Source organism: Odontesthes bonariensis, chromosome 20 (genome assembly GCF_027942865.1).
Source record: "Odontesthes bonariensis isolate fOdoBon6 chromosome 20, fOdoBon6.hap1, whole genome shotgun sequence".
In the NCBI taxonomy this organism is placed as follows: Eukaryota; Metazoa; Chordata; class Actinopteri; order Atheriniformes; family Atherinopsidae; genus Odontesthes; species Odontesthes bonariensis.
Window position 1 is genome coordinate 22458995 of NC_134525.1, and position 27316 is coordinate 22486310.

General features: G+C 41.6%; 1 protein-coding gene across 2 annotated transcripts; it reads right to left on the minus strand.

The window, feature by feature from the left end:
* Window positions 1–323: 323 nt before the first annotated feature.
* On the minus strand, window positions 324–26237 carry LOC142370113 (cullin-1). Of its 2 annotated transcripts, none has more exons than XM_075452556.1 (22): window positions 26089–26237; window positions 15023–15414; window positions 11977–12151; window positions 11710–11877; window positions 9976–10026; window positions 9777–9867; window positions 9416–9579; window positions 9097–9259; window positions 8552–8682; window positions 8328–8435; window positions 8112–8218; window positions 7669–7717; window positions 5989–6120; window positions 5773–5890; window positions 5467–5543; window positions 4723–4841; window positions 3663–3768; window positions 3522–3569; window positions 3123–3205; window positions 2929–3034; window positions 1760–1873; window positions 324–1095 (listed from the first exon to the last, which is right to left on the minus strand). In XM_075452556.1, exons 2-22 carry the CDS (start codon window positions 15160–15162, stop codon window positions 1015–1017), a joined length of 2331 nt encoding a protein of 776 aa, XP_075308671.1. In that variant the 5' UTR covers window positions 15163–15414; window positions 26089–26237; the 3' UTR covers window positions 324–1014. The 2 variants fall into 2 exon arrangements, with proteins under 2 accessions (XP_075308671.1, XP_075308670.1); XM_075452555.1 differs by having other exon boundaries at window positions 3123–3256.
* Window positions 26238–27316: the final 1079 nt, after the last annotated feature.

The window sequence follows — 27316 nt, forward strand, 5'->3', positions numbered from 1 at the left end:
GATTTTGTTGTTCAAAGTGTTGCAGATTAAAATATTATAAAAAGATGAAGTTTTGGGTTAAATTTGTGTGACAGACGCAAGATTTGCCCAAATTTCCAGAATGCCCTCCTCATGCCCAATGTTTTTATCCTTTTCTTCCCCCTCCCTCAGCTGAACAAAGTACCACTCTAGTGCCCAAAGTCATGACTCCTCTCCAGAAACTTTTCTACTCGAGCTAAAATAAGACACGGGTCTTATTTTAGAGGATTCTGTGCGAGAATCATAAAAGCTGCGTTCATGATTTAAGCACGGTGGGATGGAACAGAGTCTCTGTGAGCCGAATGTTAGAGAAATCTTTCCTTGTTTTTATTTATCACACATTTAGAAAATGAACCACACTATACAAATGTCCACCGTTCAGCAATGAAACAGGCCTCCTGCATTAACCCGACCTCAAACCAAAACTGACGGCTTCAGGTGAAGAAGCGTCACGGCGGCTCCAAACTCACCACCACCCCCGGTTCAGTCACGGCGTTGATTTGATCCTCGTTCGGTGGACTCCGTGAGCTGCCCAGTTACTCAACTCATTTTTACTTGGTAATCTTTTTCGCGGTCACTGTGGCGCAGGTAGGCAGTAGCATGCAGAAACCTTTGGATGCGGCTCTCCTCTGATTGGCTGTAGACTAATTTATTACGTTTGCACTATGCAGAGAAGGGTTTGTTTATTCCTCTTAGAGTCTGTTGTTATTTACAATATGACAAGGGAGTGAGTGTTTTGAGTCATACGGATGGGACGGGACAGGCGAGCGTGTAAACGGGGTTTCCCAGCCTCATCAGGAGGGGTGTTTGTTCCTTCATCGCTGCAGAAAGTATTCCTCCTCCGGTTGGTTGTTTGCTGTCATCTCGGTGCGGCCGCACGTCCGCCGCTCAGAGGGATCCACACTTTATTACTCAGACATGAAATTAAAATGATTACAAATAAAAATAAAACTGAGGAGAGCCGGCGGGCGGGTAGGTGTGTGGAGGCGGCAGCATTCAGGCCAGGTAGCTGTACGTGTCCTTCTCACCGTCCACTCGCTCCAGGTACTCCTTCTCTATCAGGATGTCGATGCATTTCTGTCCACAAGGGGGAGACCATACAGATCCGCAGACATTTAACAACCAAATGAAATCATGAACGAAGCTGTTGAGCATCAAGTTAAAGCCAGAAAACTAACTGATCAACTTTGGGATGAAATGAACACAGAAGCCTGGAATTACTCTACTTTCCTTCCCAAACAGACAATCCATAAAGCAGATTAATCCACTTTGGTTCCTGACTGGGTTTAGAGACGCGTTCCTCATTCTTACAGCAGGAAAATTCACAAAGTGCTGTGATGTCATCAGACATGTGACTACCGAGTGGCAAAAGGCCGCCTGACTGAGCAGCAGGAAAACCGAGGACTCGTTTCTGACGGTGAAGAGCTGATGGGCACTCGATTATATCGTCAGATTCAGGAACAAGTCGGCTTTTCTTTTAACAAATCTGACCCTCGTCTCCAACGGGGACCAAAAGGAGCGCCGTTCTGTGTTTTTGCAGCTAACGAAAGGGAGATAATAAACAGCTCATCGTGGCTCTGGATCAACGTTTCCGAGTCCAAATCCCAGTTCGGCTTTCTTCTCTTTGGCTCATAAAAGTTTGTAAAAAGAAAATCAGACATCACGCCGCTCAAACCCGGGTTCTAACCTGAGTACGCTTTCCCGCTGCAGTCTGAGAGGACGAAGGGAGTGTGTGTGTTACCTTTATGACGGGGACTCTGGGTTTGAATCTGGACGACAGCTGGTTCAGGACTTCAGCCAGGAGCTGCTGGTGCTTCAGGACCTTCCTCATCTTCATGATCCTCACTATGGCAGCCTACAAAATGCACACCAACGTCTCATTTTAAACATTAATGTTAATCTATGTCTCCAACAAAGAGACAGACAGTACCTTAACTGGGTCATTTCAGTGTCTTCAAGTTAGTTAAAGGGTTAGTTCGCCATTTTGCACATTAAGCCCTGTTTTTAGGTAGTCTGGGGTGAATTATAGATGTTCTGATCACAATTTGGACATTTGGTGTTGAACGGAGCATTTAGGTATCCACTGCTGCAGCCCCCCCACCTTTGCATTGAGTCAATGACCACTCAAGCAAACAACAATCATAAAACGGCATTAAACTTTCGTTTGAAAAGACATGGAACTCACCGTGTGGTCAGTGGTGGACAGCGATAAATTGACCCGAAAATCGCAGCGAAATGTGCCTTCTAACAGTTGTTTTAGCATTTGGTGGACCTATTTGTCCGGACACCGTTGAATAGCAGCAGCAAGACATCCAGCCACAAGGTGGGTTCAAATCGATACCCCCGTCCATCAAACTCGATTTCAAAACCCTCGTCCTCCAATGCAAATGTCTCAGTATCCATTTTTCAGCGTACTATTTATATTCCACGACTGGTAGCTGTTGCTTAGTGCTGCAAGGGACCGCAACTGGCTAGAAACTACAGGTTGCATACAAACACACCCCTTTCCGTTTCCGGTCGCACGGAGTAATACTAGTCAAACCAATACAAATCAATGAAGACGGACAATAATGGTAATATAACTTCTCTGGAAGCGTATTTCGCGGTGATTTTCGAGCCAACGTATCGCTGTCCACCACAGACCACACGGTGAGTTTCATGTCTCTGCAAACGAAAGTTTAATGCCGTTTTATGATTGTTTGCTTGAGTGGTCATTGACTCAATGCAAAGGTGGGGGGGCTGCAGCAGTGGATACCTAAATGCTCCGTTCAGCACCAAATGTCCAAATTGTGATCAGAACATCTCTAACTCATCCCAGAATACCCCCAAACAGGGCTTAATGTGCAAAATGGCGAACTAACTAACACTTTAACCTCCAAACTCCTGAGTACTTAGGTGATATGAACTGACCTGGATGAGAAGCTTTCTGTCCTCCTCGATGTTCTTGTGAGTTGTCTCCTGCTCCTGTTTCTGCTCAGTCTTCATCGGGACGTTGATGTTCACCCTCAGCTTCTTACTGCGGAGGAGAAAAGACGATCAAAACTCCAATAAACGCCAAACAGCTCAGTACGCCTCTGTATTTAGGCTGATCTGCCATCTCTCACTTCTTGTATCCGAGGAAAAGTTTGATGACGGTGTCAGGTTTGAACTCCACCTCGTCCACGTTGGCATTTTCGTCCTCCATAACCTGACGAGCAGAAAGTTTGGATTTAATTTGATACCTGCTGTAAGGTTTTTCCTAAAAAAAAACAAACAAACAAAAAAAACATCTCAACTCAGTTTAGTTGAACAGAAAAACACGACCTTCCCTGGAAGTTTTTTAAATGCATATTAATATAAATCAGCTTCTCGTCCTTTAACAGGAAATCAGAGACTTGAAGCTAAAAGAAAAAAAAAAACATTAACTAATCAGATTTGGCGCCCTCTGCTGGTCGTACACCGGGTTCACATGCTTTACGGATGATTCGGTAAATTAATTTAAACACAGACCAAGTTTTACTCACCAGCAGCTTCGACTTTAACAAGATTTGCAGAACTTGAACCAGAATGTCCTGAAAAGACAGAAAACTAACTGTAAACTGTAATATGAGTATCATCTCCGTAATAAGTAGATGTGCCTCTGGATGTTTCAGAGAGCTGCTTACAGTTTTGATCTGTGTGCTGTCGGTGAGCTGCTGCACAGTGTAACTGTCCTCCGTGTTGTACTGCAGCAGGATGGCCATCTGGAAGGTGGAGGCCTGCAGCGTGTACCTGTTGACCACAGCAGGATCAGCATGGAGTGGACTCCAACAGCCACATTCCCACAACTTTAAATGAACCACAGAATGACACGCAGCTGCATCATTAAAACTCGGCTCCGAGTACATCCATCACTGGAAATACTCCCTCGAACAAATCCACTCTGTCCTCCTGCTGGATTCCAACCAGCCGTTTCAAGAATGAACTGAACTGCGAGCTGTTTTCAAAGGTTTACATCCTCAGAAAGGAACGGGGTGAATGAATAAACACCAGCCGATGACGGCGTCTGGGTGTGAGCGCTGCAAAAACAGACATCACTTCCTCCCTGTTCACGCCGACAGCACAGACGTATCAAACGATGAGATTTAGAATTACTGTGAAACAACAGGCAAATACATCTGGTTGTTTCCGTTTCCCTCGAGGAGGATCCAGCTGTTTAAATACTGCAACAGCAAGCACTAAAACACCTTAAATGGCTTCTAAAAAAAGTCTAAAAACTCCCAAATATTTGCAAACATTCCTAAAGTGTGTTGGAAGAGTGGCCATAAGGAGGCAAATAAACAGCTTCACCTCTCAGTTTTCTTACCCTTCATTCACATTTAACCCTTTAGTTAGAGCTGAAGGCGGCTGTAAATGGGAAAAATGCTGAGTGGGACCCAAAGTTTATGGACTGCATGTGATGACATCACTGATGACACATAACCACGTTTTTTTTTTCCTTTTGTGGGGACAACATCTCCCCCCTGAACCTTCCTCAGCAAAGATTTTAACCAAACATTTTCTCTTTGTGACAGTTTGCTGGTGGTGGGTTAAAGATGAAAGAGCAGTTATAAGAAAAGTTCCCAAAGATATCTACATTTTTTCAGGTTTATCACACATTTAAAAAGTTCAGAAACTTTACATCCGCAGTGATCAGTGGCTGTTTGACTCCGTGGGGCTGAAACGCCACAAAGTCCGACTGCGTACCTGTTCTTGAAGCAGTTGGTGACCAGCTCTCCTTTGGACAGGTGATAGAGCCAAGTCAGCTTCCTGCCGCTGTGTCTGCTGGCGTAAAACGCTGTGAACCGTTGATAGCTCCGCTCCAGCTGCACAAAGAGACACAAAAAGGAAAGTTCAGAGACCCATGCTGCCTGCAGAGTGGCGTCTGGCTGTATAAAATGCGACCAGAGAACATCTCTAACCTGTTCTGACTTTGCCGTCTGCACTCATTGTACTTTTATTCTGCCATTTAAGCCGATCAAGCACTTAACGTGAAGAGCAGGGTTTCTATCTTCAGTGAGTGAGAAAAGCAGCTAAACGACTAACTATTACTGCCACTGTGCTGAACATTGATGAAACAGTGAACCTGACCCATTGTGTAAGTCTGACCAAAAATCGATTTAAAATGCAGGTAAACCTGAAGTGAAACCAGATGAACACACAGTTGGGGTTCAAATCACACTCAAAAGTTCCATCTTTTCTGCAACTTTTAGTAAAAAACAGTATAAAGTGTATATTAATACAGCTGAACTCCCAATAAAGCTGCTCTCATTCACATATTTTTCTGTTTCTTTTCTCAGAAACCGGGACAGAAAATCATGAAATCCTGATTTCATAACCGCAGCCTCATCTGATAAAACTTGGGCTCAATGATGCTTCTGTAGATTTTGAATCACTCAACACATTTCTGCAAGTTTACAGGAGCTGCTCTGTACATGCGTGTCTGATTACCTCTGATGGCAGCGCAAAGGTGCACGACTGCTGGAAAGGCCAAGATCCAGAGCTCAGAACCTGGATACTGAAGTCCACTAAACAAAAAAACCAAAACAAATCCATTTCAGTTCATGAGCCATCACACACCACAATATCAACTTATTGGATGAATTTCTGACGAAACAAAACCTCCTGTGAGCTCACTATCCAGGTGAATCATCTTAATGATCCATTTAAAAGCTCTAAAATCTTAAAAAAAACTCATCAGGAAACAACAGTTAAATCCCAAGTGAACAACAAAATGACAGCAGTGTGTGCGCTCACAGTCCAGAGGCTCCGAGTTAGTCAGGTGTTTCTTAAACTGTTCGTTCAGGTCTTTACTGACTCCGATGTCCTGGAACATTCGCTGCAGCTTGGACGTGTACTCGAAGCCGCACGCTTGCTGCAAGAGAAGAAGAAGAAGAAGAAGAAAGCAAAACGTCAGCCGGACCTCTCGGCAGGCTCCAGGTGGCGCTTTTCATTCCCTGCTGCGACTCAGACCTTAAGTTTGGAGATCATGCTGGCCTCCGCGTCGTCGCTGGCGCTGTTCTGGTGGACGAGACGCTTGGCCAGCATCTTGGCGTAAAACTTCTGAAAAACATCCTTGTCCTCGATGTACTTGAACACAACCATCTAGGAGAAGAGATAACGCACTCAAAACAATGAGGTGATGCAGAGTGTAAGTGTTTAAAGTGTAATTCTTAAGTTTAAATACAATGACGCTGAAATTGATACGAGAGGAAGGTCACCCCTGTTCCAGACAAATAAAAACTTTCATTGTAAACACCCTGATATATTCCTTTATTCTCCAACACAGCCTGAACCCTCTCAAACAAGCTTTCTGTCATTTCTTTAAGGAGTCTTCAGGAATAGTTCTCCAGGCTTCTTGAAGGACATCCCAAAGCTCTTCTTTGGATGCCGGCTGCCTTTTGTTCCGTTCTCTGCCAACATGATCCCACACTGCTTCAATAATGTTGAGGTCCAGGCTCTGGGGAGGATTCATCCCTCCATCAGACCTGCTGCCACTGATTTTCAGTCCACTTCTTGTGTCATTTGGCACAGCTCAGCCTTTTCTCCCTGTTTGCCTTCCTTAAGAACGGCTTCTTGACAGCCACCCTTCATGGAGCCCATTTCTGATGAGGCTTGGGCCAACAGCAGATGGATCAGCTGAAGGTCCAGATGCATCTCTCAGCTCCTGGGTCAGGTCTTTGCTGGATTTTTTCCTCTTTCTTAAGGACATCACTTTCAGATCCTGTTCATCTGCTGTAGATAGTTTTTTAGGCCTGACACTTCTTCTTTTGTCCTCCACTTGTCCAGTTTCCTCAAATGTTTTAAGGACACACTGCACACCATGCTGAGATATTCCAAGTTTTCAGCTAATAGCTCTTTGGGAATTACCTTGTTGCTGCAGAAATACTATTTTCTGTCTGTCAAACTGTGTTATCTTTGCTGTTTTTCATAGATGAAACTAAAGAAATTGAAAACTCATCCCTTGAGTTAGGAGCCTTTTTTCTGCTTGAATGATTCATAGGTCAGAGTTAAGTGGCTTAACAAACAAAAAAGATACAAGAACTGGATTGAAAATGAGTGAAAAAGCAGCCAATGTCCAAAGAAAAACTTTGAAAGGCCTTCAGAAAGCCTGGAGAACTATTGCTCAAGACCACTTTAAGTGGTTGCACCACTCAACACGTGAGGAACTAGATGTCCCAGTGAAACATTTGTTGCATCTTGCTCACAAGATTGTTTTTCGTATGCTGATTGTAACTAAGCTGTGTAATAAAAAGAACTACCCGGGGAAAGTCGGGTGGAGTCGTTTGAGCACGGGTGAAGGAGTAAGTTCTGTCACTCCGTCCGGCTCCCCTTGCAAGTAAAAATACAATCTTGTGCACTCTGTGTTTTGTTGATCACTGGGATTGTCTTGAGTGAACTGTGGTCCAGCTGGGTTAACTTTTAGACCCAACAGAAAGAAAACATAAAGAAAAGAGGGCAGGATCAGTGATGATGGTTTCAATCGTTGATGTGGACCTGTGTTTGTAGACTTCCGTGCTTCAGAAGGCGGGGTTCCCGCCGACCGATACCGCAGCTGCATTTAAGTTTCACTGCGATAAAAAGGAGCCGTGAAAGCAGCACCCACATGTAAACGTCTGTAAACAGCTGTACAGACAGATAAAAGGATCGTACCACTTGGTTGAGTGTGTCCTCCAGTTCCGCCTCCTCTGGGTTTTTGGAGCTGAGAAGGGAAAAAAAAACAAATACAAAACCAGTAAATTAAGTTTTTTTTGTTCCTCACAGACAGTGAAGATGTCTCAGATATTTGAACACAGTAACAGCAGTATGAGCTGCTGATCAGACTCCCTTTAAATCTAAAGGAAAAAATAAACACCCATGAAAACATCACCCATCTTGGAAACAACAGCCTAACAAACAACCACCACTCGGCGTCCTTCTTCTCGTTTGAGGGATTTTGGTTGTTCGTGATTTGTTCGAACTTTAACAACTTCCTGTTGAACCTCAGCTCGTTGGTGACTGGGCAAACTTATTCATACATTTTGATCTCTGCTTTCAGTATCAATCTGATTAAAAACGCGGTGGACATCCCCTTCTTGGGGCAGTGAGTAACCCACCTCTTCTTCAGTAAAGAGTCGCAGTATCTGGCCAGCAGCTCGGGAGACTTGCTGGATGACTGAGCCATCCTGGTAACGGCGTTGTTGTTGATGAACCGGCCGCACGCCTGTGAAGAGACGAGTCCTCAGATGTTTTCACCTGTCTTGGTCTTTCTTATCAGATTTAAAGGACAGACAGACATTTCAGTTTTCCTGTAAACTCTCTGATTTACTGACCTTATCGAGGGCGGCAACGAAGCCGGCGTCGTTGTTGAAGGCAGACATGACCAAGGCGTTGTACTTCTTATGGACATCCAGGGTGGTCTGGACGTAAACTTTGGGGTCCTGTGTGAAATGCGCACATCGTTTGTAAGCGAGGGCAACGTTTGACTAACACAAGTTATGAGCAGTACGGTGAACTACTGAGTAACGGGTATCAGCGCTGAGAAAATGGTCTTTACGTTGAGCGCGGCCTCCCCACACTTCTCGATGGCGGCCAGGCCCTGGTTGTGGATGTGAGTTTCTAGAAGTTTCTTCAGTTCACCCAGACCGTCTGTGATCCGCGACACCAGGTTGTACATCCGGCCCAGATCTAACAAAAGAGCCGAGACAGCTTTTATCAGAGGGTTGATCATGTGACACAGGACCAGAAAACAAGTTCTTTAAAAACTATTCGAGTAACCCGATCAACTGTTCCAGACCTAATTTCACCTATCTTGCCGCTCATCACATTTTCTGGTTGTTTGCAGTTTCAGAACTTTTAGACAAACTTGACTTGGAGATGAAGAAAATAAATCTTTTTGAGATTCTATAAATTCAGGGCGCTAAAGAATCAAATCTCGCGGATGTACATGTGTGATTTTTGGCTGTATAAATGCATAAAATCTTTAAGCGTGAAGAGCTTCGGTGCTTCGTTTCCATCTACCTTTTTAAATATTAACTTAAAGTTATATCAGCATGTTACGGGTCAACTATCAGCTGAGAAGAAAATAAACCTGAGGTTTACCTTCGTTTTTGTCTGCATCCAGCAGGTTCTGAAACTCTGTGTGGAAGATCTCCAGGTGTTTCTCGATGAGGACCTGCTCACACTTCCTGGCCAGCTCGTCCTGTGTGGACTCGTGGAGGTAAACCTGCACACGCCGCTGCTCCTCCAGAAGACGGGCCTCCGCCTGAGGAAACAAAAGTAGCAAAAACACTCACCTACAAGTGACGAGATCATCATCCACGCTCAGTTTAAATTCTCTCGTTTGAAAAGAAGGACAAGAACGCCTTTATGATCCTGATGAAGCCATTCATTCTTCCTCTGCTGTATGCAGCCACCTCACCTTCTTCATGTACTCTGTGACGGGGTTCTGCTGCAGGAACTCTGTGCTCTCACGCGTGTAGAAACGTTCTGTGTCAGTGAGGAACTGACATTCGAAGTACTCTTTGTACACGGACAGCGTGGGGCCTTTGGCGAAGGCATCCTCCTCGTTCAGACCCAGCTCAACTGGACGAGACAACAGAGAGAGGCCATCAGTGGAAGCTGCTAAACGGAAACGTCAGGCGACTGGAACATACTGAGAGTTTCAGTTTTAATTATTTCACAACAGGCTGCATGCTTTAAAGCTGCAAGAGTTTGAATCAAATGAACCTTGTGTGTTGTACTGCAGTTTGTTTTTATTTCTTTGTTGCACTTGGACCTACCATAAGACTGGACGACACCACTGATCAGTCTGGTGTTAATGGTCTCGCCGTTCCTCTCCCTCTCTATCAGCTTCAGAACAGCGTTAGTTACCTAAAGGAGACAAAGGTTAGTTTAGCAAACAACAAAATGTTAACACAGTTTAGAGGTAAACAACTGTGCTATTTGTAACTTCACACCTATAAAAAGAATTGAACAGACCTGTTTGTTGAGGGGTCGGAATAAACACTCTCTCCAAGTCACAAGTGCCAGCTGGGAGGAAAGAGAAGCGTTAAAGGGAGGAGGAGGAAAGGAGGGGTGAGGCGGTTAACAAAAGGTCTGATTAAACTCTCCGGTCTCTTTGGGGAGACCTTTGTTTTTTATTATTATTTTTTAGGGCTGGGCAAGTTAATTTGTTAATTATTTAACGTCGATAAATATTTTATCGCGCATTAACGCAGGTTTTATTATTTATTTTATTATTGTAAAAGTCTGTTGCTCACAGGCTTTTATTTTGTAAAATTCTGTTGCTGTCTGCTGCGGAACCGGAAAAGAAAGTAATTGGCGAATCCATCAAACATGGAGAAGGGTACGGAACTTTTACTCTGCCATTTTCATTTTTAAGTTCTTCCAGACGGTTGAGTCCACAGAAACAAAGTCATCTGTAAAACACTGCCAATATGCCACCCATTGATTGGATGCAAGACTATGGTTCTTTTCACAGATGTTTATTAACACCACATCAACACCGTAGAACTAAATGTTCAAGTAAACAAAGTAAAAGACAACTTGTTGTAATCATGAAAGAAATAGCATTCTTAGCATTGTCGCTACCAATAAATAATCAAATACTGTATACTGGCCACTTTAGCCTGCTTCTCAACCAAGGGCAGAGTCATTCCCCAGAGGCAATCTTCACGGTCAGAACTAGGATTCTTTAACTTCCACTTCTCCTGTGCATCACATTCACACAGTTACAGCAAACACCACGAAGCATGGAGTAATAAAATAAGAATAAACTAGCAGGTAACATCACCGTTACAGGTGCTCCTCTGTCTCTGTGTGAAGCTCACGGAGCTAGCCGGCGCTACTTCCTGTTTTACTGGTATCAACATAAAAGCATGCATTTCAAAATAAATTTTAAAAAAACCTCCTACATTTACACCCAAGTTGAATTGTCTTATCACCGTAGTAGTTCCAGTCTAAAATATCACTTAAAGGCAAAACACGCAACTGATAGCAGCAGGTCATTCAAGGAAACAGCCAGTGGAGCGAGGCTTCTACACAAAAAATACATAAAAATGCTGATGTTAAAAGTGTGTTTGCACAACAAATGTTATGGCACGTTCATTCATATGGCAGTACATTTAAAATAAAACTAAATGCTAAAAGCTATGCACTACTTTTGAATTAATTTTTGGATTTTGCGTACAAATAAGTGATTAATCAGGGAAATCATGTGATTAATTAGATTTAAAATTTTAATCGTTGCCCAGCCCTAATTTTTTGAAAGTGAGGTCTTGTACATTTACATTTAAGGTCAGAAAATTTCTCTGAATTGATAAAACAATCAATACACTGACGCTTGAAGGGCAAAAGTCTGCATCACGTGCACATTTTCTGCATTTTGTGTCTGCATAAAGAACCCATTAGCTAACACACACACACTCTGCTCCGATCATAAAATCAAATGATACCGAAAGATCAGCGACATTTATTTCAAACACCTTTGCTTGTGTATGTTTAATGACAGCTTAACATATTTTTTTTTTAATATCAGAAATCTAAATTTATCTAATTTAAACACACATAAAAGTAAATCTATACTAAAGACCAACCATCTGGTCTTTCCTTTAAGGTCTTTTTTGCTTTTATAACTAGGCAGACATCTTCACCATCACACAGGTTCCACCCATAAACCACTAAACACTCAGCTCACGCGTAGATCTGACTTACTGAGTATATTTCGTAAATACCCTTGCGGCCCTCATCACACTCCCGTCTGACCCAGTGGCGGTTGAGGTAGGCACAGATCCCGTTGAGGACTTTACTTGAGAAACGATAGTCCTCCCACTGCTGGGTGTAAAACTTCAACACACACTCGTCCATTAGATCCTCGCCATCCTGCACAGACACACGGGAAAGGAAAAAACAAGGATCTGTAAAACGATGGGACACAGATAAGGGTAAAAAGTCTCAATAATATCAAATCCATGGACGGACCTTGAGCAGGCTGGTCAAATAGTTCTTTAGGAACTCCTTGAGTCGCTTATAGAGCTCCAGGCCCACAAACTGAGCCCCACCTGGAGTGGTGGACTTTTTGGAGGGCTTTGCTGGAGGCACAGAGCCCCTGCCCTGGCTGGACTGGTGGACGCTGGTACAATAGTTATATACATGCCTGAGGGGGGGTTAAGGAATAATCACAACAACACCGATTATCACAGATTAGCAGTGAGCCTACAAGTAAAATCTGCAGATGTTAGCGCAGCATTCCTAACAACTGGTTGTTCTTATGTCATTAAACAAAAACTGAGGAATTAACTTCACTATGAATTTTAATTTCCTTTTTCCTTTATGTAGAAGATCAGCGTATAAGCACAACAAGGCCCGAAGTAATCAAGAAAGCAGCTCTGGAAGGCAAACATGCCATTCCCAGATGTTAGCTTCTATACGCCTGGATAACGTTACAGCTTTGAGCTCATGTGACTGGACGCATTTCATACTTCAGGGAAGGTGAACATGATGAAATGAAGGCTGTGAAACAACAAAAACACTCACATTCTGCACTGGTTACATCAGGAGCCACATAAAGACTGGCTTTAAGAAATTAAAATCATTATAAACGCTAAGATACATCTTGTGTTTCTTTATTTGAAATTTAAAAAAAAAAAGAAAAATGCTTGAAGTAGATCTGTCATGACATAAAGCAAAGATGTCTTTCCTGTTTCCAGGAGTCCGCTGCTCATTTCTGGACCATATTAATACAGAAAAGCAGGTACAAACACACACAAAGGATGGGTTCTGGTAAACGCTGGTAAATATTTACTCTGCGCCACTGTTAAATAGCCATCGCTGTAGTTATTTCCTTTAAGGGTAAAATGAATAATAAAAACGACTAGACATCCTTACTTTACAAGCTTTATACAAAGTAGTGAAGTAAAGATGACAAAAATCCTCTCCAGAAGGATCCAAAGCACAAATAAGAGTTGTGGCTATTAAATAAGAGTCCAGTGGTTAGGGAATAATCGGGACCCGATTATGACATTAATGATGTAATTATTAGATACACAAACCCCTGAAACATAATGTTTTCCTTATTTAGCGACAGAATAGGTGCACACTGTTCACACATCGTATCATGTGAACCTTCCACTAAAGAACCTGCTCAGATCAAATGCTGAACGCAGCACACACACCCACAGTCACTGTGTGTGAGGTGATGTCTGACAACCAATGCGAACACAGTTTACGATGCGACAGCAAATCTTCTGTCCGGAAATCGTTTGGGTTTCATAAGAAGGAAGGAACATTGAACCAAACTCTGCAGAGCATCGATTAGGACAGATCTGAGCGGTCATGGTAAACCCTGAGGTGCTAACACGGATATTCAACACTCGGTGAGGTCAAAGGTAATTACAACTGTGGTAAAAGAGTACTAATTCGGCCACATGACACATTAGAGTTATGGTCGAAGGTGTGAACTCAACAGTTTTTCACAAAGAAATGTGTGCCAGACTTAAAGCATATCAAATCAAATCTTAGTTGTGTTGAGATGACATGGAAGATTCAAAATCAGTTCACAAACGTCAAAAATGGATTTCTATACTTCAATCGATGAGGTAGTGTTGACAGAACGCAACAGGAGGAAGCTAAAAAAGTAGAATTGAAGCACCAGGTACGTTTGTACGGCGCACAAGATGACAAACACGAGAAACCGCATTACCGGTTTCCAGCTGGGGGAGGATGAAAAACACCCGGCAGTAGCTGCTGCCAACAACAACGTCAAAGTAAATTCCAACTCCATCAAAACTTTAACTATCAGAGGATTTGTGTCCATATTCAGTCTAAGAAGCAGGGCTTTGACGCCGTGTTGCAGAAATCCCATTATGAAGATATGTTACTGACACAGCGATGCCCACACTCCACAATGAGACCAAAACTCAAGTCCTGGAATAACCGAGGTACGCAGAACAACTCCGACGTGTAAGGCGTGTCACAGACTCATCGTTACCTGTGAGCTTCATCACCGATGATTGGCAGATAGCTTCTCCAGATGTGCTCCAAACTCCACCAATAGTGAGTGATTTTACAGCTCACTGCACAGAACAGGAGGATGTTGATTAAAATTCGGGTGTTTTTGTTGGCGATTCAGATTACGTCGAAGTCTGTATTAATTTACTGAAAGTATGCTGCCACAGACATCTTCTGTTCCTGATGTCACCTTCCAGCTGACTCGCCAAATCTCTTCTTATGGTTTATAAATACAAGATGTTAGAAGTAAATCAATCATGGACTGTGCCAAATACGTTCCTTCTATGTATCGATCATTGTTTTATAAATGCTTTGCAGAACTTCTGCAGAAAAAATCCTAAAGTGCTAAAAGAGTTTTTTGAGTTAAATAAATGTCAAGAAGAGTATCAGGCTACATAAATTGTTCTGTTTCAAAACTAATTGTTGCATGAATCGTATCATATGTATCTGGATGCATATTTAATCTGCGTCTAAGGGACACACACACCTCTAACAGTGGTGTAGATTAGTTTTAATACATCTGTTCTTCAGTTCTGTTCCTTTTCCACAACTACACACCTCTAATAGTCTCAGATGTTTTATCTTCACTTCAGATTTCTGAACTTTACTGGAAGGGAAGGGAAAAAGTTGCATGGTGCTTGCTCTGGTATCTATGGAGGGGGTAAAGTACAAAGATACCTATCTGAGTGTTTTTTATAAAGATGGAGGATGAAACCATTTTCTCACAGCTCCGGCCACTGTTCTCACACTTTCTCACAGTACTTGAAACACAACTGAAACTAGTTGTTTACCATTAAAAATCTCATGATAGCAAACGAGTCAATATTGGTAGTCAGACTTGATATCATAACGTTACTGTTAGCCTACTACTGTAGGCATTTCCACAGCTGGACACTGAATTTTAACTTAAAATACTAAACCGATCTCTTAAAAACAGCTGTGCACATGCAAGCTTTTAAACATCCACACCACAGTCACAGCCATGCAGCATCCACCTCCCCCCCATCTCAGAGGATACGTGTAGAGTTCCATGTAGCGCGACTTGGCCATGCTTTGCCGTGTGTACACCTGCTGGATGCCCGCCCGCAGGTCGTCCCATATCTGGTCCAGGCCTATCTGTTTCAGTCCGTGGGGGTTCTGGGTCCTGTTTGACGACATCGTAGAGCCCCTTGTCCTTTCCTCTACTCTCCCAACCTTTCCTGCTCCGGTGAGCGTGCTCCCCCGGCTCCTCTCCTCAGATGATTTCGGTCCTTGCTCGCTGTACTCTCAGAGCTCGCAGTCCATCTGGCAGCTGCGGTGGAGCTTCGGGAAGCTGGTCGTCAGCTGTGAGACGGGATGCAGTCCCACTCTGCACGCCTGGATGGCGCTGTCTGCCACTCCTCAGCCTAAATACACTCGTCACCAGATGACCTGAGAAGGAAATAAAGTAAAGACGAAAAACATTTTCATGAGTGATCTTTGACAACAAGGTGGACCCAAAACTGATGTTTTAAACCCCAGGATAGAAAATAAAAATCAATCAGAAGAATTTCAGGTTTCACTGTGCTGTTAGTCACTAACCAGGTAGGTTACATGGATTTATCTGCCGACACCTGGCTATGAGCTCTGTGGGCGCAACACTGACCCAATCCTGACGTCACTCGGTCAAAGACAGATTAGTCCACTTCTACACCTCCCTGATTTCCCCTCTCCAGCACAGTTAAGACAATACAAAGCTCGTCTATAACATTTCACCACAACAATCCATTTTTTACATCAAAGCAACTTGTATCTGAAAACTTATGGTATTACGGTGTTAGAATAACGATACGCCAGCATTTTAAACTGCCTCACACTTCAGAACAATCTGAAACACAGCTCAGATCCCAGTGTCAGGTCCAAGGTCAGGTCATGGCTGTCACATGGGTTAAATCAGAAGTGAATAGTGGACTGACTAAGCCTGATCATTAAGGATAACAGACAGACCGAAAGCTGTAATTTCATCCATGCTGACGGGACACAAGAAGGTAAATGAGCGCCAGACAGTGTTGCAGCATCAACATTTTTCAAGCCACAGAGACTGAGGGAGAATGAGACGTACAAGAGAAAAACCGAGGAAATACAGCAAGGTGACTGCGTGACCAAATGCATGACATGTTATTGATTTATAAAATTAAGTGGTCGTTTTGTTTACTGAACTAAAAATCAACAGAAATGTAAAAACTGAGAAACCAAAACTGAGATTTGTGTCAAACAATCAATCAGTGACCGGAATACTGCTGCTTTCAGCTTGATCGGTCACAGATACATCCCTCTATCTGAGGCTGAAATACACTCAATGCTTCACATCAAGGTCACTCACACACACTCTACACGTCATCAGCATGGAAGTTTGTAACTGGAATTGAAGAGACACAAAGCTCACGAAGATATGGGAAACTTTCTCCATCAAAGCATGAAATGCACTCACAGGTGAGACAATGTTCAAAAACACAGATGTAACTTTCCAAATGATATTAAAGGGATAGTTCTCCTCTTTTGACATGAAGCTGTATGACATCCCATATTAGCAATATCATTTATGAACAGTGACTTACCCCCCGCTGCGTCCTGTGAGCCGAGTTCCAGCCTAGTTTTTTTTCTTTTACGATTTTATTTCACATGAACAAAATCTGTATCACAGAAGGAAACACGTTTTCCAAAATTGTATTCTAGTTTGCTAGGGTCCCGAAAATAAAGCGTCTTGCTTCTCAAAACAATATGCGTTCAGAAGAGTAATACAGTTGCATCACAAAATCGTTCATCCAGAAAAAGTCAGACCTCACATCGCTTGGCGCCATTTCTCTCTTCCTTCATATCACTACGCAGTAAACACCGTAACAGGTGCGGCTATCGCTAGGTGGCTGTACGCATTGATATGAAGGGAGGCCGATCCATATCGGCCGATTTTTTTAATTATTTTTTTCAAAAAATGTTTTCCCACTTGTCCTGCCCAGCATTGTCATTCATCCAAGGGCCTTCTGCCCCCTCTAGTGGTGAAAAAACTTGTTAAGTTGGGACTACCTCTGATCTTTTTTTTTTTTTTTTTTTTTTTTTTTTTTTTTAGTTTTTACCAAGCTAGAGAAGCTATTGTTTTGTTCAGATGCTTTTGTAATGGATGTTTAATTCCCATTTGCACTAAACTATATAAAAAGCTGATTGCTATTTATTTTGAAAGTCTACCAAGTAGTGTTTAAGTCGAGTCTGATGTTGCCTTGCACAAAATAATGATAGCAGTCTTTTCCACACAATGAAACTTACCGTTTGATACCATAATTCCGCGTTGTTTTTCTGTATCAGTATCGGCCGATACTAAAACTCAAATATCGGTATCAGAGGTGAAAAAAAGCGGATCGTGCATCCCTAATTAAAAATGAACCAACCTCCGAGCTGGGCAGATAAAGCTCTCTTTGTTCTGCCGACTGTGACGTACAGGGACCATCTCTAAAGAGCAGCAGCCTCTGCTACCTTTCTTGAAGGATAAAGTGGGATACACTTTCAGCTGGATTTTATTTGCACGAAACCAGCTTATTCCAGGAAACCACAAACTTATTCTACCCTCACACCATAAATAAAAGAATATGTTAATCTTGCACAAACATGACAAACACACTGTGAAATGCAAGTGGCTAGTTTTGGTACCCGATGCTGAACCAATAACCTGCCTCGGAGCAGTTTATGTTCAGTGTTTCAGATTAAGCTGAGATTTTACCGCGTCTTCTCCTAACCGTTACCAAGGCGCTAAAAATCGGAGTGAAACAACATTTAAAACTTCTGAATGTAAGCTGACGTCTGGCATTAGAGACATAATTTAAAGTGACTGATGCTGTACAAAGGCTGGGTTGACAATAATGGACAAAAAACGAATGAAACCTGGTAAGTTGTACATCGCGACACCAAAGACGCTTTGCTGTAATCAGTAATGCAAAGGGCGGGCTGTGTGTGTCATGTTACCACAGTAACCACGCATTAGCACAGATTAGAGAGTTAATTAGACTACATATCAGAAAATATTGAATCAATGAGCTTGAGGTTTCTACATAAATATGGAACGGCGTCAGAGCGAAACACACTTACGTGTCAAGTTTAAAGCTTGTTGAGCAGCTCATCTAAATTAAGTCTTACTACTGAACTCACTTTATAGCACACCCCCTCTGTTTAGATAAAAACAAGCTATACGAAGTTGTTCACTCTAGTGTTTTTCGGACATTTTAAAAACCAGTCCATTAGCTGAATCCTCAAATACGATTTAAAGATTAAATGATAAAGAAAACTATTAGTTGCAGCCCTGGCATTATAATGGTGGGCCTTCACTTGAGGCATTTTTGTGGCTCTACATGAAAATAAAAGAAAGCTGGCAGATTAACCCAATGAGGTTTACTGTCTAATGGCTCAAATTAGAGTTAAAGTATTTAATGGCACTGGAAATTCATACCAAGAACATTTAAGAATATGTAGCTGCTGCGGTGTGAATGCAGCCAAAAAGTCTGCAGAAGGCGGGTGGATGAGTAGAATCTGCTGTGTGCATGTAGGCAGCGCTGCTAAATTTAGAAGCACCAGGCGGCGATGCCAGTCTCTGGCCATTCCCAGCCATTAGGGCCGGAGACTCAGGACGTGACACAAGTGCAGCAGTCTTTTAGTGGAAGAGGGGAGGAAGCCGAGCCGAGCCACCGGCTCTGTGCAGTTCCTGTTGGACTGCTGACAATGAAGACATGACGTCTGAGAAACCTGGCAAAAATAAGTCCGGTGGCGACTTTAAAGATGCTGGCAGGAAAGAATCTGCACATTCGAGATTTTAAACAAGACAATAAAAGTCCCCTTATTTGCAGTAAATAAATATCCAACAATTTTTAGATATTCATGAACACAAAGCAATCTTAGAGTAAGCTGCATGTTGTTGTGCTATAAAGAGACTGAGTATCATAACTTTAGAAATCACAAAAAAAACTCCAGGATTATGTCCTAAATCTCCCTTTGTCAGACAGTCCAAACCTAATCTTATATTTTCTACTACCTGGAATTAGGTAATATTGACAATTGAAATTACTATCTAATCATTTAATATTTGAAATAACACAAACACTGTCATAATCAAGTGTGTGAATGTAAAATGTGCTGCTCCTCAGCTTAATCATTTTGTGTAAGTCAGCCAAACCAAGCTTTTTTTTTTTTTACAGAGCACCATCCAGTAACCAAATCTCAGAAGAGAGCATGCGTTGTCTGTTCGTTTTGCATGAATAACCCTCACCACCTCAACCTCTCAGTTCAGATGCTGCAGTGCGTTTTCTACTTGTGGTTTTTCGGAGCTACACTCTGGGCAAAGATGATAAAGAGAAGCACTTAGGCCACAGAGGCAGAGGAAAAGAGACGCCACAGCAGTGAGCTGCAGGCACATCAAGACTTTGATGCCTTCGTTAGTCACTAAAATCTGTTGTCTGCTCCACACCCAACTTCTGTCTCCATCATCCCTCCTCCTCCCTCTGTCCACAGCACTGCAGCTGCTGTTCTACCCTAACATCCACCAACTTCTTATACAACCTCCTCACACACAAACCACAGAGGAAAAGCCCTCGTGTTTAAAATAATTCTGTCACAGCTGGAAACAAAGTTTGATCCTCAAATAGGGTTATACCTGGTGATTTGCTGTGCAGGGAATTCAATTAAATATCCCTGCCAGGACCGATCAGCTACTTAATTGAGTCACTCCTAAATAAAATAATCAGCTGCTTTTATTCAACCGGACGTCACTGTAAACTGAATATGCAGGCGACATTTGAAAATATTTAAAAATAACTAGTTTGGACCTTAACCAACACGGTTTTCGGTTCAATGGGTACATATCAAATCTGAAGCTGAAGCTTTGTGTTGAGAAAACATGTAAACACAATCTTTCTCACTGCAGATTTGCACTTGATAAGTGAAATGATATGATTTTACTTATTTATTTATTTTGACTTTGTCCAAACTTTTTATGATTTTATTGCATAGAGACGGTGTGTGGACAGGAAACCTTAGCAGATTGGACCCCAGTTTTATTCACTAAACATTTACAAAGTTCCCATAAAGTTGGGACACAAGTGTAAAAGACTTTTACTTGTGCTCAGTAACTAACTTTCCCACCCAATTCTGAACAGCTTCAGGATGCTGGTTGGCGTCTTTGCCGATGGAAACCGAGCTGGGCCTGACGGCAGCGAGTTCGGCCCAACTGTAGACGCTTCCCATCCTTTCTGAACTCAGGAAGACAGCCCTACCTGAGTTGCTCCACTAGTTGCCATGGCAACAGGGGCAGACAATACCTCCAAGTGGCCATTGGACTACAGATGGTAGAGTGCCCAGTCTGTCTCTTGTGCATCTATTCACTGACAGTAAGAAAGGTGCCCTTCATAGCAGCACCGGGATCAGATTTCAGATTCCCACACCAGAGGGTTTTACATACGTACCACTCCAGTGTCTGACCTATAATCAGCTCCACAGCTATGTGACAGAGTAACAGGATGTGGACAGCTTGCTGAGTGGCAACAGTTTCTAGTAAGCTTGTTGTGAAACAGGAATCTCAGGCCTGTTCATCCACAACATCAACATGTTCGGTACATTCCTCCTTCACCGGCAGCAGGAAGGCAGTCGGATTCAGGTGTCATGCCTAATTTCAGGAAACAACAAAGCTGCACGAGTCCGAGCCACATTAACTGAACCGATACGTACTGCTGGGCTGACGGTTTCTGCTTTTCAGAGCTCATCTCTCAGAAACTGGGTTTGGGTGTTTGTTTTATTATGAGTGTAAAGTAAATGCATCACTTTGAACTCTGAGAAATCCTAATTTAACACTTTTCACTGACAAAATTAATAATAGATTAAAAATCAGATGTATAAACAGTGGCAATATTTGTTAGTTTTATTCAATAGGGATGCATCTGTTCAAAATTCCAGATAGTGTCTGAGCCAATAAAATGAAATAACTATAAGATCAATAATAAATTACAAGCTTTGTTTAGGATTTGTAGAGCGTATCAGTAGATATATCCTAATTTAACACGACCTGCATTACACAGATGTATCTTAAGAGTCACAAAACACAACTCTGAAGTAAAATAAGTTGAATAAGGTCCTTTAAAATCAAACCCGAAAGAGCCAACTTTCATGACGAGAACAAACCAGGGACAAAGATGGAAACAGTAAACCTGACGTCAGCTTCAGGCTGAAGTAAACAAATCAAAACAAACTTTTTCTTTACAAGTTTCCATTGCAAACCATTTATTTTCATTCAGATACGACTGCCCACAAAAACACGTTCTTACCTTGCTGTCAGCAGCAGCATTTTAAATCCAACATCCCATCAAACTTTCATATAATGGTTCTATGTGGTGAGTCATTGTCTGCCAAAGACACTGGCAGGCAAACTGAAAGACAAAATTCCCCTGCATTTAGCTGTTTTCTGCTCTCCAACATCAAGTCTTTACAGCACTTGTAGTGCAGCTGAGATATTTGCTGAACGGGAGGGACACAGGGAGTGGTGTTGGGAGAGGCTAAAGGAAGAAAGAGAGGAAGAGCGGTGCTCGTGAAAAAAAAAAAAAAAAAGCTCAGCTCAGTAAATCAGATTACCCTGGTCACCTTTTGTCCTGGTCAGACTCAACAGCCTAATTACCCACATTTAAAAAAAACAAATGCAAACCACAGTAAAAAAAACAACAAAAAAAACATCATCACACTGCAAAGTCACGACACAAAAACCTCACTTGCTTTAGTTATAGGCTGGATCTCCTCCCTAACAAAAGCTCCTGCTGAACACTGCGGGTCATAGCATTCTACTTCTTGAACACATGCTTGCAACATACATTTGTGTACAGAAAACATCGTGGGCTAGGTTGGACTGCAAAGATGGACGTTTCATTAGCGTAAGCTGCTTTGCATTTCTGCTGCTCAGCATTCGGAAAAGCAGTCAAGTGGGAACCTGTGGCCCCTTTAGACTGACTTTACACTCGTGGTCCTCAGCGACATACTAACCTGACAAACCTGGACAGCTCAGAGAGGGTAAAGGAAGAGGTTGGACAGCACGGAACAAAAACCTTTTATGATAGCAGAATGTTTAGATACTGCTGGTTGGTAAATATTGGGGTCGTAGAAGGTCCAGTTGTCATTTTCCCTCTGCTGAACACAAATGCCGACTAACTTCCACTCAGTACATCAGGTGCCACACACGCTGCCTGTGGTGTAAACATCTCTGAAGTAATCACCTTCAATATTTCCCTTCACATCATATATGGAAATCCAGCACTGTTCTTAAAGCCACAGAAAAAGAAGAGTCAACAGCACAACAAAAAGTCAGGTGAAGATAGCAGGCAGTGTTTTTGCGTTACTTCAAGCTGTGAAGAAGCTGACGGTGACAACAGGCTTCTCCTCCAACAGATTCCACAAGATGTGACGGAGCAGATGTTAGAGAATACAAGCCTTTTCCTTGCTGATTGTCAGTTTTTTTTTTTTTTAAATAAAAAAATGTGTATTACTGTGCATCTAAATAAAAACCTACATAAGTGAGAACGGAAAAGTCAGTAAATATTTTATAATCGTAAATAAACTAAGCTGCTCTGTACCGTCATTGTCCAATCATAAATCCTCAACAGCTGGGTTTCCAACACCACGGAGTCACACTTAAGACTGTGTTAAATATTCACAAAAAAAAAAAAAATGTATTCGCTCTCCGTGTGTTTTTTCCTGCTTCTGAGACTTCATGAACATTAGGGGAAATGAAACAACTTAATGAATCACACCCGACCTGACAAAGATTTAAAAAAAAAAAAAAAAAAAAAAACGTTACTCACCAACTGTTTCTGCTGTGAGCCAGAAAACAATAAAACTCATCAGACTGAGCAGCGTCTTCCCAGATACAATATCCCAAATATTCCCAAAGATGAAATGAATTCCTGGAGAACAACTGTCTGACAGTTGCTTTCCCTGCCTCGAGGTTTGTTTCCTGTTAGGACTAAACCATTAATAACATCACCTATTCCGCCAACCAGTGACAACACAACACATCCTGGTTTATTTCTGTGTGATTCACAAAGTTTTTGAAACTTTTTAAAAGGTTGCCAAAGATTTACCTCAATAGTGATTAAACAGTTTGATCCTGAGCATATAAAATGCGTTTACAAATGTACAGCTGAACATCATTACGCTATATAAGAAACAGAGAAGGAAGTCCCACCTCCTCATAACGAGGAAAATACAGTCAACTTGGCTGATCAGAAACCATTGATCATCCATAAACTAATAATACCAAAAAGTATTAAAACTGTGAGCATGTTGGTGTCGTGTTTGAATGACCACACGGGGGCTTTCTCTTCATTTTGTAACCCCAATCCAACTGGATCGGACCTTTTAACACATACATGTCCCTTTCAATACAAGTGCTGCAATCCTGTATGAATGGTAAATATTACACACACACACACACACACACACACTACAGAAAAGTGACCAATGACTGAATGCTGTCGCTTTAACAGACCAATGAAACTATTAACATTACAGATCTCGAGTGAAAAGGGTTCAAGTTTCTGTCCGTATGACATGGCAACATTTCGGTACAAAGAAATTAGAAGAACATTAGAAATTACAAATGTATTAAATAATCCAAGACAAAACTTAAGATGGCAAATCAGAGCTACAAAACCGTGTCAAACTTTTAACATTTCCTTCCCCTCTTCCCGGTTGGATAAAACTGTCATAAAACTCCCAAGTTATGACATTCACAAAGTAAACTGAGAGCTGGTCAACAAACATGTGGAGTAAACAGAAACAGAATTACATTTTTTCCCCAAAAAAAGAAAGAATCACTAAGAATCACTAAGTGATACTGAAATAGAGTTACAGATGTTTGAATACACTGAACAAAATAATATTAATCGTTTGATTTTGGGACTTGTGGATGATTACAGCTGGGAGCTATTAGCTAGAAAACAACACATCAAACCACATCCTCAGGCCTTACCGTGAATTAGTTCAAAATCGATAACAATAGCAGGAAAAAAAAATAATAATAATATTTGACAACCTTTTCTTCTGTTATGTGCGGAGCTCGCTCTTTCTTTCTCTGATATTTCCTCCTCAGACTAAGCAGTGGTGTGTTTACACGTCTACAAATGTAGTTTTAGTTTAAAAATGAGTCCAGAGTGTAGTTTACACTTCACGCACAGGACTCATTGATGCCATCACACTGCTTAACGCATGACTTTCTTTGTTGAACATTTAAAGTTAAACATGCAAACAGCATGTCAGTGTTTCCAGAGCTTTGAGAGCTCATTTACAGCCTGCTGAGTGTATACACAGCAGAAGAGGGACATACACTTATTATTTTTTAACATACAGTTGGCTCTTGCAGTTTGTCGACATAACTGGGAAGACCCTATAGTGTCAGTGAGGTGTCAATGACAGGCTAAGTAGGCTGGCTATACTTTGAAATCACTGTATCAAGAATGTTTACATAGAAACCAAACTTAAAGAGGGAAGCTGTGACAGATTAGGCAAAGCTATCTTATCAGAAATTTAGCATCAGCAAACTAGGGATATATTGAAGAACAAATTTTAGGGGCCTAAAAGTTTTACCAAACCCGATCGATGCTACTCTGGCCAATGTTTTAGTCCAGGAGGCAAGGTAAGGTAAGCTGCCACGATGTTGTAATTTTTGTTTTGAATGTTGTCAGCATCGATTGTGCCTGCTGTGGTCACGAGTCATAAAATGTACTGCGTACATCTATTCACAACAAACTTTACTTTCCAGTAGTTTGTGTACGATGAACTTGAATCTGTCGATTTAAGACAACTAAAAAGGTCGACGGCAAACATTTGTCGTCTATTTTAATCCATCGATGCCTGCAGCCGATGATATTATTCAGCAAAAGAAAGGTCCTGATTATTACAAGAAAACAGATTACTGTAAAACTGTGCAGTTGCTGTAGAAGACCTAGGCTACTTCCTTATTTTCATCTCTTTTAAGTAAAATTTTCCCCCGGCAATACATGTACGAACATTTTTCAATCTAACATTGTTTAACTTAAAAAGAAAAAACAAAATACAGCTTATAACTTCTGACATTACGTGTAATGCTGTATCTCTGTATGAGAAAGTAAGGATATATTATCTAAGATTACAGGGCTGAAAACTAACAGAATATAAAACATTTATGTGATGCGAGTTGAGGAATCTTACGCTTTATAAACTGAAAAAACCCACATTCATGTCTAGGCATCTACAAGTAGAGGTAATGAATGTTAATTTACAGTGAACAACTGTGATTGATGCCAACTGAGATGCGTTTTAAACTTAAATTAAAAGAGAAAAGAGGTTCAGCAACCAATAATTTACTCTCTGTCAACTACAGAAGGTCTGATCAAGTCAGGAGAGAAAGCAATAATGAACTCATTCCGGTTTAACAATTATCCACATCTCTCCAGGCAAGAAAGTGAGTGGTTTTAACACTTCTTGGCTTTTTCCAGATACTGCAGGAGTGTCAGGTTCAAATCACTCCCCATTACGCCAAAACGACGAGGGCCGATCGGTTCTGTTCAGGCACGAGTTGTTATAAAGTCAGCTTAATAAAGACATTATGATCATGTGAAAGAGACCCTCGAGCTATGTGTTAACTGCTCCTTAAAATTGTTATTGCGATCATCTTTCCGTGGGCTACGACTGGAGTCTGACACTACTACGCAACACTGCTAAGTCTCATTAGCTTCTTTAGATTAGCCAGTTAGCTCGGCTGCCTGGCAACCGGGTGGACTAGCTTTTAATCAAAGTACAGTATTTAGTTCATACTTATCAATCGCTTGAATACAAGTGTAGTATTTGGGGTATTTTCAAGAGAAACGCAATCTTGTCCGAGCCAAAGGCAGTGGTCGGGACACTAAGTGCCTGGTGTAAAATGGCAGCCTAGCTTCTCAGGCTGTTCAATAATGAGTCAGGAAAACAGTTGGCTAACCGTTTAGCATTAGCCAGCTAGCTCTTAGCTACACTGATAATCATTTAAGAAGAGCGCCAACAGCCTGCGTTAGCAACTCTTCAGCGTCTTCTTACCATTTTAAGGCCGTCACCGTGACTGTATAATCGCTGTTAGGGTGAATTTTCGGGCCCAGAATCGGTCTCCCCAGCTGCCTTTCGCGTATCTGAGTGTGCCTGCTGTGCGTTGCTAACTGCGACCGCTTTGCTGCTTCGTTCGCACAAAGATCAGCTCAGCAGCAACCGAATCATGCTGCCTTCACGTGCTGTGCGAAACACGGGTGTTGCCATGAAAAGTTCATCCGCACACGCAGATAAACAAAAGTCAATGTAAGGGGAAAATGTTCAGTTAGAGGTTGATTATATCTGGAGGTTGTATAACATATAGATGCAGTAATTAATTGAAACAAAGAAAAGAAAAACAAAGAAAACGGCCACAAACAAGGACTGGATTGAAAATGAGTGAAAAAGCTTCTAATATCCAAAGAAATTAGGGTTATAATGAGGAAAAAAATTAAAGTCTGTCTTCATATATGGAGTAATAACCTACCTCTGTTTTAGCTGCTTCAACCACCGCTGACAGATTGTTTAATTTGGTTTTATGTCTTCAGTTAAGTTTGGAAAATAACTTAAAATTCTTCAATCCAAAATGTTTTTTTTTTTATTAATCTGGAGAAAAGTTATTGTAATAACAAAAATATAAATAAAGTTATATAATGTATTTCAGTAGGCTCTCATTTCTAATCCCAACAGTGTTTGCTGAAATCTTTCATACGAAAAACAACCTCTTAAGATCTAAGCACACCTCTTTACATGCTCAACGTTGGAACCTCTGAGTTTACAAATTAAATAAATTAAAGTCTGTCTTCATATATGAAGTAATAACCTACCTCTGTTTTAGCTGCTTCAACCACCGCTGACAGATTGTTTAATTTGGTTTTATGTCTTCAGTTAAGTTTGGATAATAACTTAAAATTCTTCAATCCAAAATGTTTTTTTTATTAATCTGGAGAAAAGTAATTGTAATAACAACAATATAAATAAAGTTATATCATGTATTTCAGTAGGCTCTCATTTCTAATCCCAACAGTGTTTGCTGAAATCTTTCATACGAAAAACAACCTCTTAACATCTAAGCACACCTCTTTACATGCTCAACGTTGGAACCTCTGAGTTTACAAATTCCCCTGAACGCAGCATCTGCGTCACAGAAAGCCCTCCCGTGGAGGACTATAATCATGGCTTCACGTCTCTTTCACTACATATATTGCAATACCTGTGGCGCATGCGCAGTTCACTTTTTCAG